Source organism: Marmota flaviventris, chromosome 3 (genome assembly GCF_047511675.1).
Source record: "Marmota flaviventris isolate mMarFla1 chromosome 3, mMarFla1.hap1, whole genome shotgun sequence".
NCBI classification, from domain to species: domain Eukaryota; kingdom Metazoa; phylum Chordata; class Mammalia; order Rodentia; family Sciuridae; genus Marmota; species Marmota flaviventris.
In genome coordinates, this window is record NC_092500.1 from 124086660 (window position 1) to 124102155 (window position 15496).

At 46.6% G+C, this 15496-nt stretch overlaps 1 protein-coding gene across 1 annotated transcript in view; it reads right to left on the reverse strand.

Annotated features, from left to right (window-relative positions):
* Window positions 1-15496, reverse strand: part of Vwf (von Willebrand factor) — a 162995-nt gene that overhangs the window by 91099 nt on the left and 56400 nt on the right. Inside the window, exons 16-18 of the mRNA XM_027951103.3 lie at window positions 14777-15017; window positions 8562-8656; window positions 5908-6068 (exon numbers count right to left, since the gene is read on the reverse strand). Coding sequence (XP_027806904.2) covers window positions 5908-6068; window positions 8562-8656; window positions 14777-15017 — 497 coding nt within the window. The remainder of the gene's footprint in view (window positions 1-5907; window positions 6069-8561; window positions 8657-14776; window positions 15018-15496) is intronic.

Here is a 15496-nt window from a genome sequence, read left to right on the forward strand (position 1 = left end):
ACCCTGGTTCCAGAGCTACCTGAGGGGGTGAGAAGCTCCCTTACAAGATGGTTCAGGCTTGGTGCAAATCCATCACTCCCTGGCAAAATCAGAGTTCCAAGGGCTTGGAACTGGACAAAGCCCTGGGAACAGGGTGGTCTTGGGCTGAACAAAGGGCTTTCATGTGAAGGACCACAGCTCAAAAGTGTATGGGGGGCAGAGTTGAATGGAAAGACTAATATCCTCCACTTAACACCACCTCTATCCACCACAGGAGGTGTTTCTGAGTCCCTCAAAGGATAAGCAATGGGGCAGGACAAGTGGAGAGAGAGAGGAAGATGTAAGTCAGCCACATCCTTGGTGATGTGAATGAGCTCAGGAGCCTGGAAGGGAAGATGGCAGCTTGGCAGGAACACGGAGAGCCTGAAAAATCTCTCTGTTCCTGAACCTTCCAAGGCTCTGTCACACTCAGGGTTTATTCCCACATGCCCCCAAGGTTTGTCAGCTTGAACATAAGTCTGAGGCCTGCCACCTAATGGCCACTATAAGAATGACTGATGCATTCTAAGGCTCCTAGTGAACAGAACCAGATAATAAGCCTCACAATCGGAAACATCACCTGAGACAAAAGTGATGCAGGATGGAGTCCAGGAGGCAGAGCCCTGCTGACCTGCCTCACCTCAGCAGGACATGTGCTACTCGGTCCCCTGCAAGCAGGCTGGGGTGAGGGCTCCTAGGCGTCTTGGTGTGCATACTGGATGCCTTTGTCTCGCTCCAGGATATTCAACTCCCTGTCACGAAGTTCCATGTATCCAAGGCCTAGCTAGGGAATCCCTCCCTTCACCCAGGTGCAGCTTCAACAGACATAAAACCAAAAATCCCAGCCTGGCCATGAGCTAATGCTGCCTCCACTGCACTGATGCTTCCTCTTCCTTCTCAGTCCTCCCTGGCAAACCGCATAGCTCCTCTCTGCCCTAATTTATGATGGGAAAAGGAGATTATTAGCTGATAGATTACAATGCTAAGACAAGACCTCAGTATTAAGTGAGGAATGCCATCAAGGCCACGGTGCTGTGGGGTTAGATCCATAAGTTAAAGCAGGGGTGGAGACAAACATAACCTCAAAGGAGAGGACAGGGTCTCCAGGTCACTATACGAGACTTCCTGACTTTGGAGAGATAATCAAATAACACAACCCAGCTAAAAACACCCCAAGAACTCCAAAATGCTAAAGAAATTCATGGAGATTCAAAGTCGCAGGGATGAAAGCAAACTGCAGGGGTGTTCAGGGTCAGGTGAGAACTGGCCAGGTAAGCAGGCAGGCCAGCAGAGCAGTCCCTATGATGTGAGTGAGCTCAGGAGCCCGGTAGAGAAGATGGCAGATTTCTGCCAGAATTCAGTGACTTCTGTAGCAAGTCACTAAAACCTCAGGTGTACAATAAAGACAAGCATCTCTGGCTAGGGTTTGTTCCTTTGGGATACCAAAGGATACTAAGATAATATTTGTAGATATCCTTGGAAGAATTAAAGAGAAACATGGCAGAAATACTCATCCCATTGTCCACCAATTCATGACATCTAGGGCAAGAGTGGCTCAAGCTAAGAACACAGTACTTGGTCTTGGTCAGTTCCAAGGGGAATTACAAAGTAAAACAAAAGATGATTTTATTACCCTTATCTGGAAAAATCCCCATTATTTCCCACCAAACAGGAACATCATACAAACTCATTCTTCAAAAACAGTTTTTGCCTTCCAACTATCTCTGGCGATTCTCCTACCCTATTGATACTTCCAGCTCAATGCAGCTGTTTTCTACTAGCTTTTTACAATATTTTTGCTAGAAGGAAAGCAATATAATTAAGTAAGTCACACTAAAGTGTAAATGACTCTTCCTATAAGGATTTATGAAGTTGTAAGCTTTTTTAAAAAAGCTGATGCTTGTTAACAAAAATGCATGCATGCCCATTATGTTTTGGAAGCCTGATTTGGTGGCAAACTGTGGTTTAAATATAGAAAATATTTGTAGATAGGAAAGCTTTCTTGGGTCTCCTAGGATTCACAATGTCCACATGTGAGGTCCACTCTGGATGAGCCCCTGAGCCCAAGCTGTGTATTTTTAAAAATCTTTTCAGTCTTCATACTGAGTATCCAGGGACCACGGACAGGAACATATTTCACATCTGCCAGGAATTTCCCTAAATACCAGCAGAACTGGGTGCCAGTTTGGAAAATGTAACCATTAGATTTCAAAAGTAAGTTAGCGTCTCCCAGACAGCAGTCCTACATTTTCCCCAGAGACCTAACTATTTGAGCACCCAGACGCCTAGCCTCCCAAAGGGAGACCAATAAGGCTGAAGGTTGGTCTGGTTGCCAGGAGTTCAAAATTTCCACTATATAATTATACAGCCTTGAACTGCTTCTGTTTCCTTTCTTTCCCAGTCCCCCTACCCCCGTGTGCAGAAAGGATGGATGTGACAGGTCTTCAGGGTTCCACCTAGCTCTGCCACCCTGCACCGGTCCCAGTAAGAGCTACAGCCCAGATGAAGGAAGGAACAGGGTGGTGAGTTGTGCTTTTCTGCCACCTAGTGGTGGAGATAGGTAATATCCTAACTTAAAGGAGTGAATGATTCAGGCAAAATGTTCACTAAGAAATTTTGCAACTAAATACATGACAATTGGGGACATCTTCAAGGGCAACCTCCTCATTTTATCAACCCAGTGAGTCTCATCATGTGAGCCCAGATGTCTGAAAAGTTTCTCCCAATTTGTGATGACTAAGTTCCTGGTTTTCCTCCATAAATTTTTAGATAGTGGCAATTCAGCCACCACTGCCAAAACACCTCCCATGTGCCTGCCACTGCCAGCCTCAGTCTTCCCAAAGCTCTCCTAATCCAGTTTTACTGATGAGAAAATTAATACACAAAGATTTTAAATGGCATGCCACTCAGTCAGGTAAATGTCAGAAACCACAGTTTGAAGATGGAAGTATGGGATTCCAACACAATGCCCTTTCCACGAGGCTTCTCCACCAAGCCTTTCTCATGGTGCTGGCGCCTATCAAAAGCATCCTGCCTCCTTTTCCCCATGCAAGGAGACCTTTGCAGCAGTGGCAGGAGCAGAGAGAACTGCAGCTGGAGAAGCGGGCCAGAAAACCCTCTTCTCCAAGCAGGCGCTTCTGGGCTGACAGTGAACACTGAGACATGCCTGGGAGGAGGAAAGGCACTCTTCAGCCAAGGGCAAGGCTACTCAAAGAGAAGTCCCTGGGCCAGGCCAACCTATGCTGATGCAAGTACAGAAAATGCGTATTTGGAAACTCTTGTGGCCATTTGACAGAGGAATATCGTGTCTTCTGTATCTGATAAAAATTGGAAGGGGCTCATATCTTGTCTGTCATTGCTTTTGGTTTCACTTTTCTGATTATTCGTTTTTGTTGCATGTACAAAAGCACTGGTCCACGACAGACGAGAAACTGAAGAAAACAGACATGGATCCTTCCTGTGGACAGGAGAAGTTGATCCAGACAGCCTCTGAGAGGGAACCTCGGTTATTTATAAAAACAAAGATAATGCTATTCCTATGATTCTATAGTAATTTGGGGTTTACATGTGCTTTCACATGTAGCCCCTTTGGGCCCAGAGCTAAGGCATGATGAATTCAAAATAGGAATTCTGTGCCTGTGTTACAGAGGAGGTAAGTGAGCCTCAGGTAGAAAAATTAAGAAACACCAAGCCAGACAGGAGCGATGCCCAGGGGAGCTCAGCCTATTGCTGCTCAGTGCTCCTCCAGCTCTCAGTAGATCTGCCCCCAAGAAAAAGCAACTGCCCTCCTCCTTCCAAGTCTTCAGAATGCAGATTGTGGCTTGTTACCAAACCGTTGGGAACATACCACAACCCTACCACCTCTCACAAGGGACAGAGAAGGTCCCCCAGGTATAAGGTCTGCACCATCAAATGAGCCCAGACACAATGTTTCCAGCTCCATTTTCTTTGTGTTGTGGCCAGGAACACATGTCCTGTGCTGCAGCCAGCACGCTGTGCTCACTTCATAAATTACACAGACTTTTCTGCTCTGCTAGGTAATGAATGAGTAAGTTGTAAAAATGACCCAATCCTTGTGATACAAGCCTTCAAGTTTGTAATCCCCTGTGGTGGAGGTGAGAGAGCCCCCTTGTTAGGTGACAGATCTGTCCTCAGAACGTATGCCAGAGGCTTCCGGATGCCAAAGGGGCACCTGACATGCTATAGCCAAGGTATCACTCTCCGTGTGGGAATTTGGGGCCTAATGCAATGATTGTGTTTATTAATATTCAAGACTATTTGGATTGTATCCTCCATGAACAAGAAAATTTTCATTTAAAAGAATCCCTGAACCAGACTGGTACAGTGGCACAGGGATGTAGCCCCTGCTACTCAGGAGGCTGAGACCAGAGGATCGCTTGAGTCCAGAGATTGGAGACCAGCCTGGGCAACATAGTGAGAACCTGTCTCAAACACACACACACACACACACACACACACATCTGTGGAGAAGCCCCTTTTTTCTTGCAAGAGCCTTCTTCAATATCAGCAGAACAATGATCTCTGTCCCCCCAAAATTCTGAGACTCAAAATAAGAACCCAAGGATAAAGAGCAACATGGAAGCTGCCTCTGTCCACTCCTATTTCTCACCCCTGCCTGGGTCTGAGTGTCCTTCTCCTTACAGATCATTCATAGATATCCATCTTTTCCTAAGGTACTGAACACACTTTTCACTAGCCAACCTCTCTAGCTCCTCTGTCAGAAAAAAACATTCTAGAACCTTCTAAGGCTAAGACAGAAGGACACCCAGGAAAGAAGAAATAGGAGCTGGCTTCTCTGGGAGAAGAAATGGTTGAAGAAGTAGAAAAGAGCATCTGCCCTGCACATGCTTCAGACATCAACCCTCCTGAGGGCCACTGGTCACAAGTCCAAGTTCCCTCTAGATAACACTGGCCATCCCCATGGTGCAGGACACTGCCCCTCAAGTGAGTCCTGGGTGTCATTAATTCTCCCACCCTCAACACCCCACTGCAGTCATCCCCTCCTCCTGCATTCTGGATTCTAGATCCCCCGTCCCAACTCCTCACCACTCTGGGTGTGGGAAATTGGGGAAGGAAAGAAGATGGAATGCATTTGAAAAAGAAAAATCCTGAAGTAGCATTCTTTAGGGTAACAAAAATAATATATGTATCATGTATTTAATACAAAACTGACCTAAGATCAGTCTTGGAAAGCAGATAAGTAGGCTTAGACATGCTATAACCATTGCCAGCAGCACCAGTTCCCAGAGATGCACATAGGAGCCAGGTACTGCAGACCAGCATGGGCTTGGATCATGCATGGCCTCCAGACACATTTGCAGCCACAGCCCCAGAATCATGAACGTACAGAGCTGGCCAAGACATCACAACTCACTTGACAGACGAGGAAAACAAGCCTCAATGTGGGGAAGACCCATAATTTGCTAGTGGCATAGCAGGGACCTCAATGTCTTCTTTTAAAATAGAAAGTCGTACGCATATATGCTAATCACATGCAAATATGTGTGTCCTTCCATCTTCATACCATGGAATGCAGCCCTTGGAAGAATTCTAGTAGAAATGCCTGTTTTTACTTGTATTTTCTGGAAATGCTTTCTTTGCTTCCTAGGGTGCCCCTGTGAGCCAAGATCTTATATTTTTGTCAGATCCCATCAGGATCAACCCAGACATTTTCCTCCCAACTCCCTCCCTGATTTGGCAGCTGAATGGGCCACCAAGGACTCTGCCTACCACCCCCACCCATCACCACTACTCCCATGGCCATCCTTGTCTGGCTGTTGTTCTTCCTCTCTCTGACTCCATAGCCCATCACTCATTCCCACCTGCAGGAAAACGGAAGGGAAGGTACCCACCCACAGGGAAGCTCACCATGCCTGGGGGGCAGAGGCAGCCAGAGACGCAGCCCATGCTCATGCACTCCAGGTCATAGTTCTGGCACGTCTTAGCACACTCCAGCCCCTCAGCTCGCGGATTGTCAGCAGGACACACCAACTTGACCATGGGTGGCCGACAGGATAGGCTCCTTTTGCCTTAAAGGTAGAGAAATCAGATGTGATTAGTGAAGGAGTAAATAGATCTGCCTTCGGCACTGTCCTTTGATGCCCTAGGTGCTGTCACTCATTTGAGAGACTCAGAGCTGCCTAGTCCCTGGGACAAGATGATGCTCAGTGGGGCTGAACCCTGAGCCAGGTCCCCACATGGGACCAAGGTGACACCTCACCTACTCATTGGAGCTTTAGAGCTTTGGCCTATACTGGTGACAACTCTTATGACCCCAGCATTCATCCGATGGCCCGGCCCCCACTTCTTATCCCCCCTGCCGATCCCACTGTAGCAGGTTGCATTGAATCAGCACATATTGCAGCAATTTCCAGACCCAGGCTTTCAAAGACTTGGGTTTAGAAGTTAAATTGGAGCCTTAGTGGGACCCACAAAACTATTCCTAAGATGGTTACAACTTGTGAAGGAAGAACCCATTCAACCACAAAGACTTCCAAAAGCTGATTGCTCAAATGCCAGCCTCTGCTGGGCCACCCCATTAACATTTACAGTACTCAGACCCCAGGCACTCCAGTCTCCCCACCCTGCTTTGTTTTCCTCCATCTGATCATGTTTTTCTCACCATCTGATCAACTACATATCTCTCTTATTTGTTGATTGTCCACACTACTCCACTCCACTCAGCCCCATAAGATGTGTGCTTCATGAAGGCAGAAATCTTTTATCTATTTTGTTCATTGAGAGATCATATTTCCTGGCAAATCATAGATACCCGTGGCTGATTGGATAATAATAAGAGTAGATGTTTGATACCATGCCTTTCTTTAAAACAAACAAACAAAAAAACTGGTGTACTTAATAGCACTTAGAGCACTTACCATCTCCTGTATGCAACAAAAGCAGAATTCCCGGCCTTATTTTTATATGAAAAATGTGTTGGGAAGCTGAAACTCTGAACAGTTATGTGGCTTTTCCCAATCTGCACAAAATTCTTGGAGTTTCCTGACTGAAAAAGATTCAATGCCTTCCGGTGTCTAGACCAGAAGACTCTGAGCAAGAGGAACCTTCAGGGCAGGTCTAAGAGGCAAGATGCAGGGAAGGTTGGGATCCTGGGGAGCGCCGCCAGAGGGAGGGGAAGAGACAGGTAGAAGGACTCGTGGCCTCGAGTCACACATTCTGATTTCAACCTGTGAGCCATCCCCATATTTGTTACCTTGCCCCAAATCTGGGCCGAGAGAGAGAGGCTCCCACAGTCAATCACACAGGGAGCCAGATGCCTCACCAAGGGAAAGCTGGAAAGCCAAGGATGTGGCACAGATCTGGGTTACCTGGGGGGAAAGAGTCTCATGGAAAGGGAGAGGCAGAGACAGAAGTGGTCAAGCTGGAGGTTGAAATGGTCCATTTATGTCCCTTGCACTGGGAGACTCCTTTCTAAGAAAGAATGAGCCTTCTGGAAGCAAGGAGAGTTCCTGTGATCCAGAAACATGAATGGTCCCACCAGCACACGGTCAGCCCGCTCTGTGTCTTGTCCTTAAACAGGACAGCAACCATCAGGACCTTCAAGCTGAGAGCAACTGTCCCAAACCTGCAGGAATCCACCCATGAAATGTGTGTGGACCAGATTGGCATTGAAGCCACTGAGTGGGAAGATCAGGTATCTGGGAACTCACAGCAGCACTCCGGCTGGTGAGATGGCCCAATACATGTGAACTCCCACCCAGCTCTGCCAAAAGGTCCCACACAACACCGGAGATGGGCCTGAACCACGAAAGGCCAAACAGCCTGCCTACCCCCACCTATATCTGTTTTTCCGTGAAGAAGCAAGCACCCTGAAACCTTCTACCTACCAATCCCCTTTGATCTATAACGCTATAAATAAAGCATGCCCAGGTTCCATCTTTATTAGAAGCTGCACCCTTCTGGTCAGCTTGGCCCGTCGCTGCCCAAGCTCTGAAACTATATTTCTGTCCTGTGGTTATTTTGTAGTACTATTTGCTTTTATTTCTCAGCCAGCCCATCCCTCTGGAGGGGAACCCTTTCCCTCATCCACCCTGGAGGTGTGCAAGACAAACCCCACTCTTTCAAATTCATTTGAGAAGTTTTCAAAGAGGGGACCTGCTCGGCATGTCCATAGGAAGCAAGAGGCCATCAAAGAAGGGTGACTGCCATCACAATCAAAGCAACAGACCCACCCCACTGTTCACCAGGCTAAGGTCAACGCAGGCAAAACGGAGGTCACACAAATCCATCTTGCAGATATTTGGCCTTTCCCTTCCACAGAATAAAATAGTTCTTGACTTGGTAATTTGGATTTACACATGCAAAAAGACAGGCGTAGGCCTGAAAGTCACTCACACAAACCCAGAAATTGTAGCAAAGCTGGACAAAACCAGACATGCACCTGAATACACACACACACACACACACACACATCAGACAGTGCACCGGCTCTCTCCAGACTCCATGCTTCAAGAGTCAGGGCAGAGGAGAAGCGAATAGTGTTCTGGGAGTACAGTACTCACTGCGATGGGACAGGGGATTGCTGAGGACAGTGTCTGGCCACAGGCTTCCCGGGGCTCCACTGGTGGTGCAGTGCATGAAGCCATCCTCACAGTAGCTGCAGAGGGGAAGACACAACCCGACTTTGCAAGAGTCCTCAGCACTTGCTGTCCCGTTTCCTATCTGTCCCTCGCTCTCTGCCCCTTACAGCTGGTCTCCCAGCCCCATCACTCTGTAAAGCCTGCCTTACTAAGGTCACCCATGACTTCCACATCATCATATCCCATAGAACGATTTTCAGTTCTTTTTCTGATTTTATCCCCTTCAACTTTACTTATTGTTAAATAAGTAAGTAAAACAACTGACACTGTTCTTTTAGAGAATTTTTTTTTAAATCTCCCCTAGTTCCTCCTACGTCCCTGGTTGCTCCTTCTCAACCTGGACTGTGGCTCACCTGTGCCTTGGCCTGGTCTTTGAATGTCAGCATTCCCCAGGCTCCATCCTGCACCCTCTCTGCTTCTCACACTCTAGTGCCATCCATGCCACAGCCCCAATTCCAGAGATGACTCGCAACTTTCCAGCAGCCTCTTGAACCTCTCCTTTGAAACCTGGACCCATATCTGCACATGCCTGCAGGATGGCTTTCTCTGGTGTCTCAAGGCCAGGCTGATCCGTTGACCGTTACCACTAGCCATCTGATCTGATCTCACAGCCAGAAAGCCAAGGTCCATCCTGACACTGCCCTCTCCCTCTCCCATCACCAAGCCCTCACATTCTTAACTGTAGCCACTCCACTGGGCTATAAAACACTAGAATGGCTGAGATTCGTAGCCACTTCTCTTATCTTCACTACCAGGAGACGAGGTGTCACCGCCTCCTGCCTGCACGACGCAGAAGTCTCCTAGCCAACATCCCTGTGCCTGTGCTTGCCTCTCCAAAAACACCCCTCTTCACAGCCAAGAATCTTTTCAAAACCTTAATCTGATTATGTCACGTCACTGCTTGACTCCATCAACAGCTTCCCCTCCACAGGCCTTTGGATAAAGACCAAATCCCTGTGTGATGTGACCCCTGCCTTCCTCTCCCGCTCCGGCCGGCTGGCCTTCTGTGAAGCTCGAACCCTTTACACACAGGGTTTTTGCACAGTTTCCTCTGAGCTGATGTCACTTCTGCCCAACACTCACACTCATGTACCACCTTCTTTGCCCCAGACTCATCTCCAGTTCTCATAGATCAGGTATTTCTCTTCCCAGAACACTACACTTGTAACTTTATAAGTACTTGGGCTTTTTTTTTTTTTTTAAATCTGGTTAACATCTGTCTCTCACTAGACTATAAAATCCATGAGGGTCAAAGCTATAACTGGTCTTGCTCACCATTATATCACTAAAATCCAGCATAAGGCTTTACATAAAGTACCCAATGTGTTTTTGTGGTTTTGTTTTGTTTTATTTGGGGGAGTTTTTTATTTGTTTGTTTTTGGTACCAGGGATTGAACCCAAGGGCACTTCACCACTGAGCTACATCCCGAGCCCTTTTTTTTTTTTTTTTTTTTTTTTTTTTTTGAGACAGGGTCTCACTAAGTCCTTAGGGCCTCTCTAAGTTGCTGAGGTTGGCTTTGAACATATAATCCTCCTGCCTCAGCCTCCTGAATCTCTGGGATTATAGGTGTGCACCACCACACCTGGGTGTTTTTATTTTTAATTAACAGGTAATTGTACATTCATGGGGTATGATGTGATATTTTTTCACACATACACAATATGCAATCAGGATAATTGACAGACCCACCACCTTAAAGTTCTATCAGTGCTTGGTGTTGAGGCAAACTTCTTTCTTCCAACTATTTTGAAAAAAAACAATAAATCATTGTTAACTGTCGCTGCTCCACTGGGCTGTAAAACACTAGAATTTCGGTCCATTCCTGGCTGGAGCCTGGCCTGCAGCAGAGGAAGCCCTGCTGGGCTGCCCGTCAGTGTGACCAATGGAAGGATGTGAAGAAGCCCAGGGCAAATGGGTGTGCACCTTCCTTCCACCTGTCCACGGGCATCGCCAGCATTTCCTCCTGCTGTCACCCTCTAGTTTGATGCTTAATGAATAAAAATAAATAGCCAATAAAAATCACAAGCCCTGAGTTCCTTCGGGCGCACATTCTCCATGAAACCCAATTTTCTACATGAAATGGAGAAAGAGAACCATCAATAGCATTGAGCCCTAGAACAGGAAGAAGATACAGTCATGGGATGTCACTGATGTCAAACCCTGAAGAGAGACCGAAGCCAGGGCTATTTCCCAGCCATGTTCACCGGGGGCCGCTGCATGCCACCTCCCACCTTCCCTGCTATGGGAAAATAACTGATGACAGCTGCTGCCCCCAAGTCACCCCAGTTTCTGTAGATTGACTTCTTTCCTCACCACAGTACTGTAGCAGGGGGCCACCCTGACCTTCTGGTCACCAAAATTCAACAGTCTGTTCTCAGTGTAATTTGAAGAATTCAAGAGTCCTTGGGCTCTAATCACTTTCTGGATGATTTGGGAAAGTGAGATGCTCTCTAAGCCTCAAATTCTTTACTAAAAAAGCAAGCATTTTTTAAGTTCCTAGAGGAAAACACCTTGGAAAATATAGCTGGACAACTGTAGGAAAGTGACCACTGAGCTAAAGCCAAAAGATCACACCGGCAGAGGATGACATGACAGTGGCCCTCCATATCTATGGGTGCTGCCTCTGCAGATTCAACAGCTGCAGATCAAAAGTATTCAGGAAAAAAAATTATACCTGCACTAAACATGTACAGACTTTGTTTCTTGTCATTATTCCCAAAACTATACAGTGTGACATCTATTTACCTAGCAGTTATATTGAGTTTGGCATCATAGGTAATCTAGAGATGACTTTCAAGAACATGGCAGGATGTGCATCGGTTATATACAAATACAGGACCTTTCTAGATAAGGGACATAAGCATGGCTGTTCCATGGAGTAAGGTTGTTCATATTACCTTCTTCCCTTATTCCTCGTGCCCTGGCACCATCTTGGTCTGCCCTTCCAGCTAGCCTAGTACCTCTGCCCTCTCTCACAGGATCCCTGGTCCTCCTCTTACCCTCTGACTGAGCTTGGACTCAGTCGTCTTTCCTGCTCTTTGTCCCACTCCTCTTTGTGCCACTCTCACAGCTGCAACTGTTACCTCCAGCTCAATCGCCCCTCAAATGCCAACCCTCTAATTCAAGCTGTTGGTTCCATTTACTCACCAAGATATCCTCTTAGTAACTCAAAGTCATGAAGGCCAAAAGCAAACTCACCATCTGCCCTCTACTCTTGAGAGCCCTCCCACAGCTCCTGCCATCTCCATCCTCTCAGGCATTCAGGTTCAAAGCCCTGGGGCCATCATCAACCCCTGGTGCTCTCAAATACCCCACAGTCTATTCACACCTCCAATGGCTCCAGATTCTGCCCCCAACTCCCCATTCCCACTGCCATTACCTGGTCCAGGGCCTTCCTACCTTTGTTTCATTCTATATTGACACTTGGGTACAACTGGTCTCCTCACCTTCACTCCCATGTGGCCTCCAGAACCCCCTCCCTGATACTCCACTTCATCCTACCTGCTCCCTGTTCAAAACCTTCCAAGGGCCATTTTGCCTACTGCAAAGTGAGCCCCCCACTTCTTTCAAAGACCCCTGATCCTGTTCCCAGCCTGACTCCTGTCTTACAGGCCTACCGTAGTTTGGATCTGGAATGCCCAGCCATGGGTCCATGAGTTAAAGGTTCAGTCCCCAGTTTGGGGCTATTGGGAGAGGTGGTAGAACCGTTAGGAGATGAGGTTTGGGGTCATTGTTGGTGAGCCCCCCCAAGGAAACTGTGGGATCCTGATCTCTTTCTTTCTCCTTTGCACTCAGCCACCATGAAGTGAATGGGCCTCCACCATGGACATGCTCCCACCATGATGTACTGTGATGCATAGGCCCAGAGCAACAGGGCCAATCTGTCATGGACTGAAAGCTTTAAAAATGTGAGCAAAAGACACCTTTCCTCTTTTAAGTTGACTCGTCTCTGGTATTCATTACAGTAATGGAAAGCTGGCTAATACTCCCCTTCATGCAACCCATGTTCCCACTAGAGGAGTTACCTTGGTGATTGTGAACACTCCTTGTGTGCTGTGTCCCTCGTCCTCTGCTTCCTCTAAAGCCACCCTCCACCCATCATCCCACCCCACCCCCACCATGGCAATCCTCCTCCAGGTCAAAAGCTACCTCCTTCCTGGAGTCTTGCCCAATTCCCCCCAAATGGAATTAATATTCCCCTTTCTGAATGAGTAGGGCTTTTTATATCTCTTAGATGACAAGTCTACCAAAAGTTAAGATTACTGCAACTCCAACCAGAACTGTGTTAGGTACTGGGGGATTAGAGCTGAAGGTATGGCCTCTACTCTTGGGGCAGTCATGGTCCAGGGGTGAGGCCCAACACATTTTCCTGAAATACAGGAAATTAGTTCAATACTAATCACTGTTTCAATAGAAGTATAAACAAAAAGCTTTGGGTACATGAAGCTGGGAAGGACTGCAAATTAATATCACTGAACTGATGAGAAAAAGATTCATATGCAATGCAAAGCGCAGGCTTTGAATCTAGATTTGAAAGAACCAGTCATACAAAGTTTGAGATAATTAGGAGAAAGTGAATATGGACTGATTATTAGATGTTGTTAAGAAACTATTGTTAATGTTTGGATTAGTAATGGTACTATGGTTATCTTTATGTTTATAATAAAGTGTTTTTCTGTTAGAAATACCTATTAAATTATTTACAAATAAAATGATATGATATCTGAGGTTTTATTTAAACTATTCTAGCTGTAAGGGAGAGGAGGCAATAAATAAGATAATCATTGAAACTAAGGATGCATATGTTAAAGTTTCTTATATTGTTTTATCTGCTTTAGTGTCTTTCTGAAATTTTCCATAATCGGGGCATTTTAACTGGTCTTCCCTAGTAGACAGTCAGCTTCTTTGGAGACCACACTGAGTCTGGCTCACGTTTAGATCACCAATTCTTAGCCAGAACCTGGGACAAAACAGGTAACAGGTAAATGTTTGCCCTATAAATGTTCTGTGGCAAAATTCTTCTGTGATCTCATCAGCCTTGTTGACACTGACTGTCAGGGCAGACTGGGCAAAGAACTGTGAGAAGCAAGCATGATGACCTCCTCTGCATGTGCATGAAGGATGTACATGATTTCAACCAGGATAGCTATGATATGGCTTGGATGTAGTTTCCCCCTAGCTCTCCCCACCCCCCAAAAAAATGCTTATGCTGGAAGCTTTGTCTCCAGTGTCACAGTGTTGAGGGCTGGTGGGAACGATAAGAAATAAAATCTAGAGGTTGGGAAGAACTGCATGGAGGCACTACCCTCAAAGGGATTAATGCCCATCTTGCAGGAGTTAGTTATATCAAGAGGGACTGGATTAGTTATCAAGAGAATGGCTGGTTAAAAATCAAGCCACACGGGAACTGGGGTTGTGGCTCAGTGATAGAGTGCTTGCCTAGCATGTGTGAGGCACTGGGTTTGATTCTCAGCACCACATATAAATAGATGAACAAAATAAAGGCCCATTAACATCTAAAAAAATTAAGCCACTCCATGTTTGCTGTCTTCTGCGCCCTCTGCTCACCACTCACACACTCTCCTGCCATGTGGTAAATCTGCCATGTTATAATGTAGCATGGGATCTTCATCAGAGGCAGCTGCACAACTTTGGATCTCTTTTTCTTATAAAGTACCCAGTCTCGAGTATTTTGTTATAGCAACGTAAAAATGGATTAAGACAGTGATGCACCATGAGGCAATACTGCTATGGCAGATTTTCTTCTGCATCAAATGCTTCATTCAGCCTGAGAACACTGAAAGGAGGCTGAAGGGGAGAGAAAGAGAAATCTCCCATTTCCTGTTTCAGAAGAGGGAAACAGAGGCCTAGAGCATGGAAATGGGACATGTTATAGTTGGCCATAAAGTTCAAAAATGCTTACTGATATGGTCTGAGTTTCTAGTTTTCTGCATAATAAGAAAATCAGAAGACCTTGGTAAAATCCCAGCTCTGCCTCTGACTTGCTATGTGAGTCTGGACGAGTCACTTCCTTCCTGGGCTTCAGTTACTCAGCCACAAAATACAAGACTTGGAGGTCCATTTTCCTGTCTGGCGCTGTGCAGCACAATCCCCTAGCCCAGCTGCCTGCACTTACCACATGGTGTGGTGGTCTGAGAAGATGTCCGCAGGCTGGAAGATCTCACCATCATAGTAACAGGGGCACTGTGACTTGGGCACACAGTCCCCCCTTTCATCCTGGTAGAGCCCTGGGGGGCAGAAGCAGCCCTCCAGACAGACCTCATCACATTCTTCATCCGGGTAAGAGAGGGAGCGGCAGGTCAGGTTGCAGGGTGTCCCACACTGCAGGAACACCTGGCCCTCGGGGCAGTGCAGCGCTGGAAGGGAAGGGAGAGGGAGGAAGGATGACAAGGACATGAGTACCACCCCTTGCAGCCAGGACCCCCAATGATATCTGCGTAATCACTACCTTCCTTTCCCACGATGAACAAAAGCATACCTTCAGGCACACAAGAAAATCAGAAGGGAAGGGAGATGAAGGAAGGTATTATAGTTATGAATGCACACGTTTCTCCCCATCTTAACCAGAGGGAGCATTGTTTGAGTCACATCTGAGATCTCCAAGCCCAGGACATGGTAGAAATTCTGGTGGATTTGAATATTTAAAAGAACTGGGAGTAACAGGCATGAGCATCACCATGATGGTGATGACATTAATGACTACCATCTGTTGAGCACCTACTGTGTGCCCTGCTCTTCACAGAGGTTTCAGCTAACTCGGTGAGTTAGCTCTTGTCACCCTCTTTCCAGAAGTGAGAAAACTAAGATTTGAGCTAAGGGACTGTTGATGTCATGC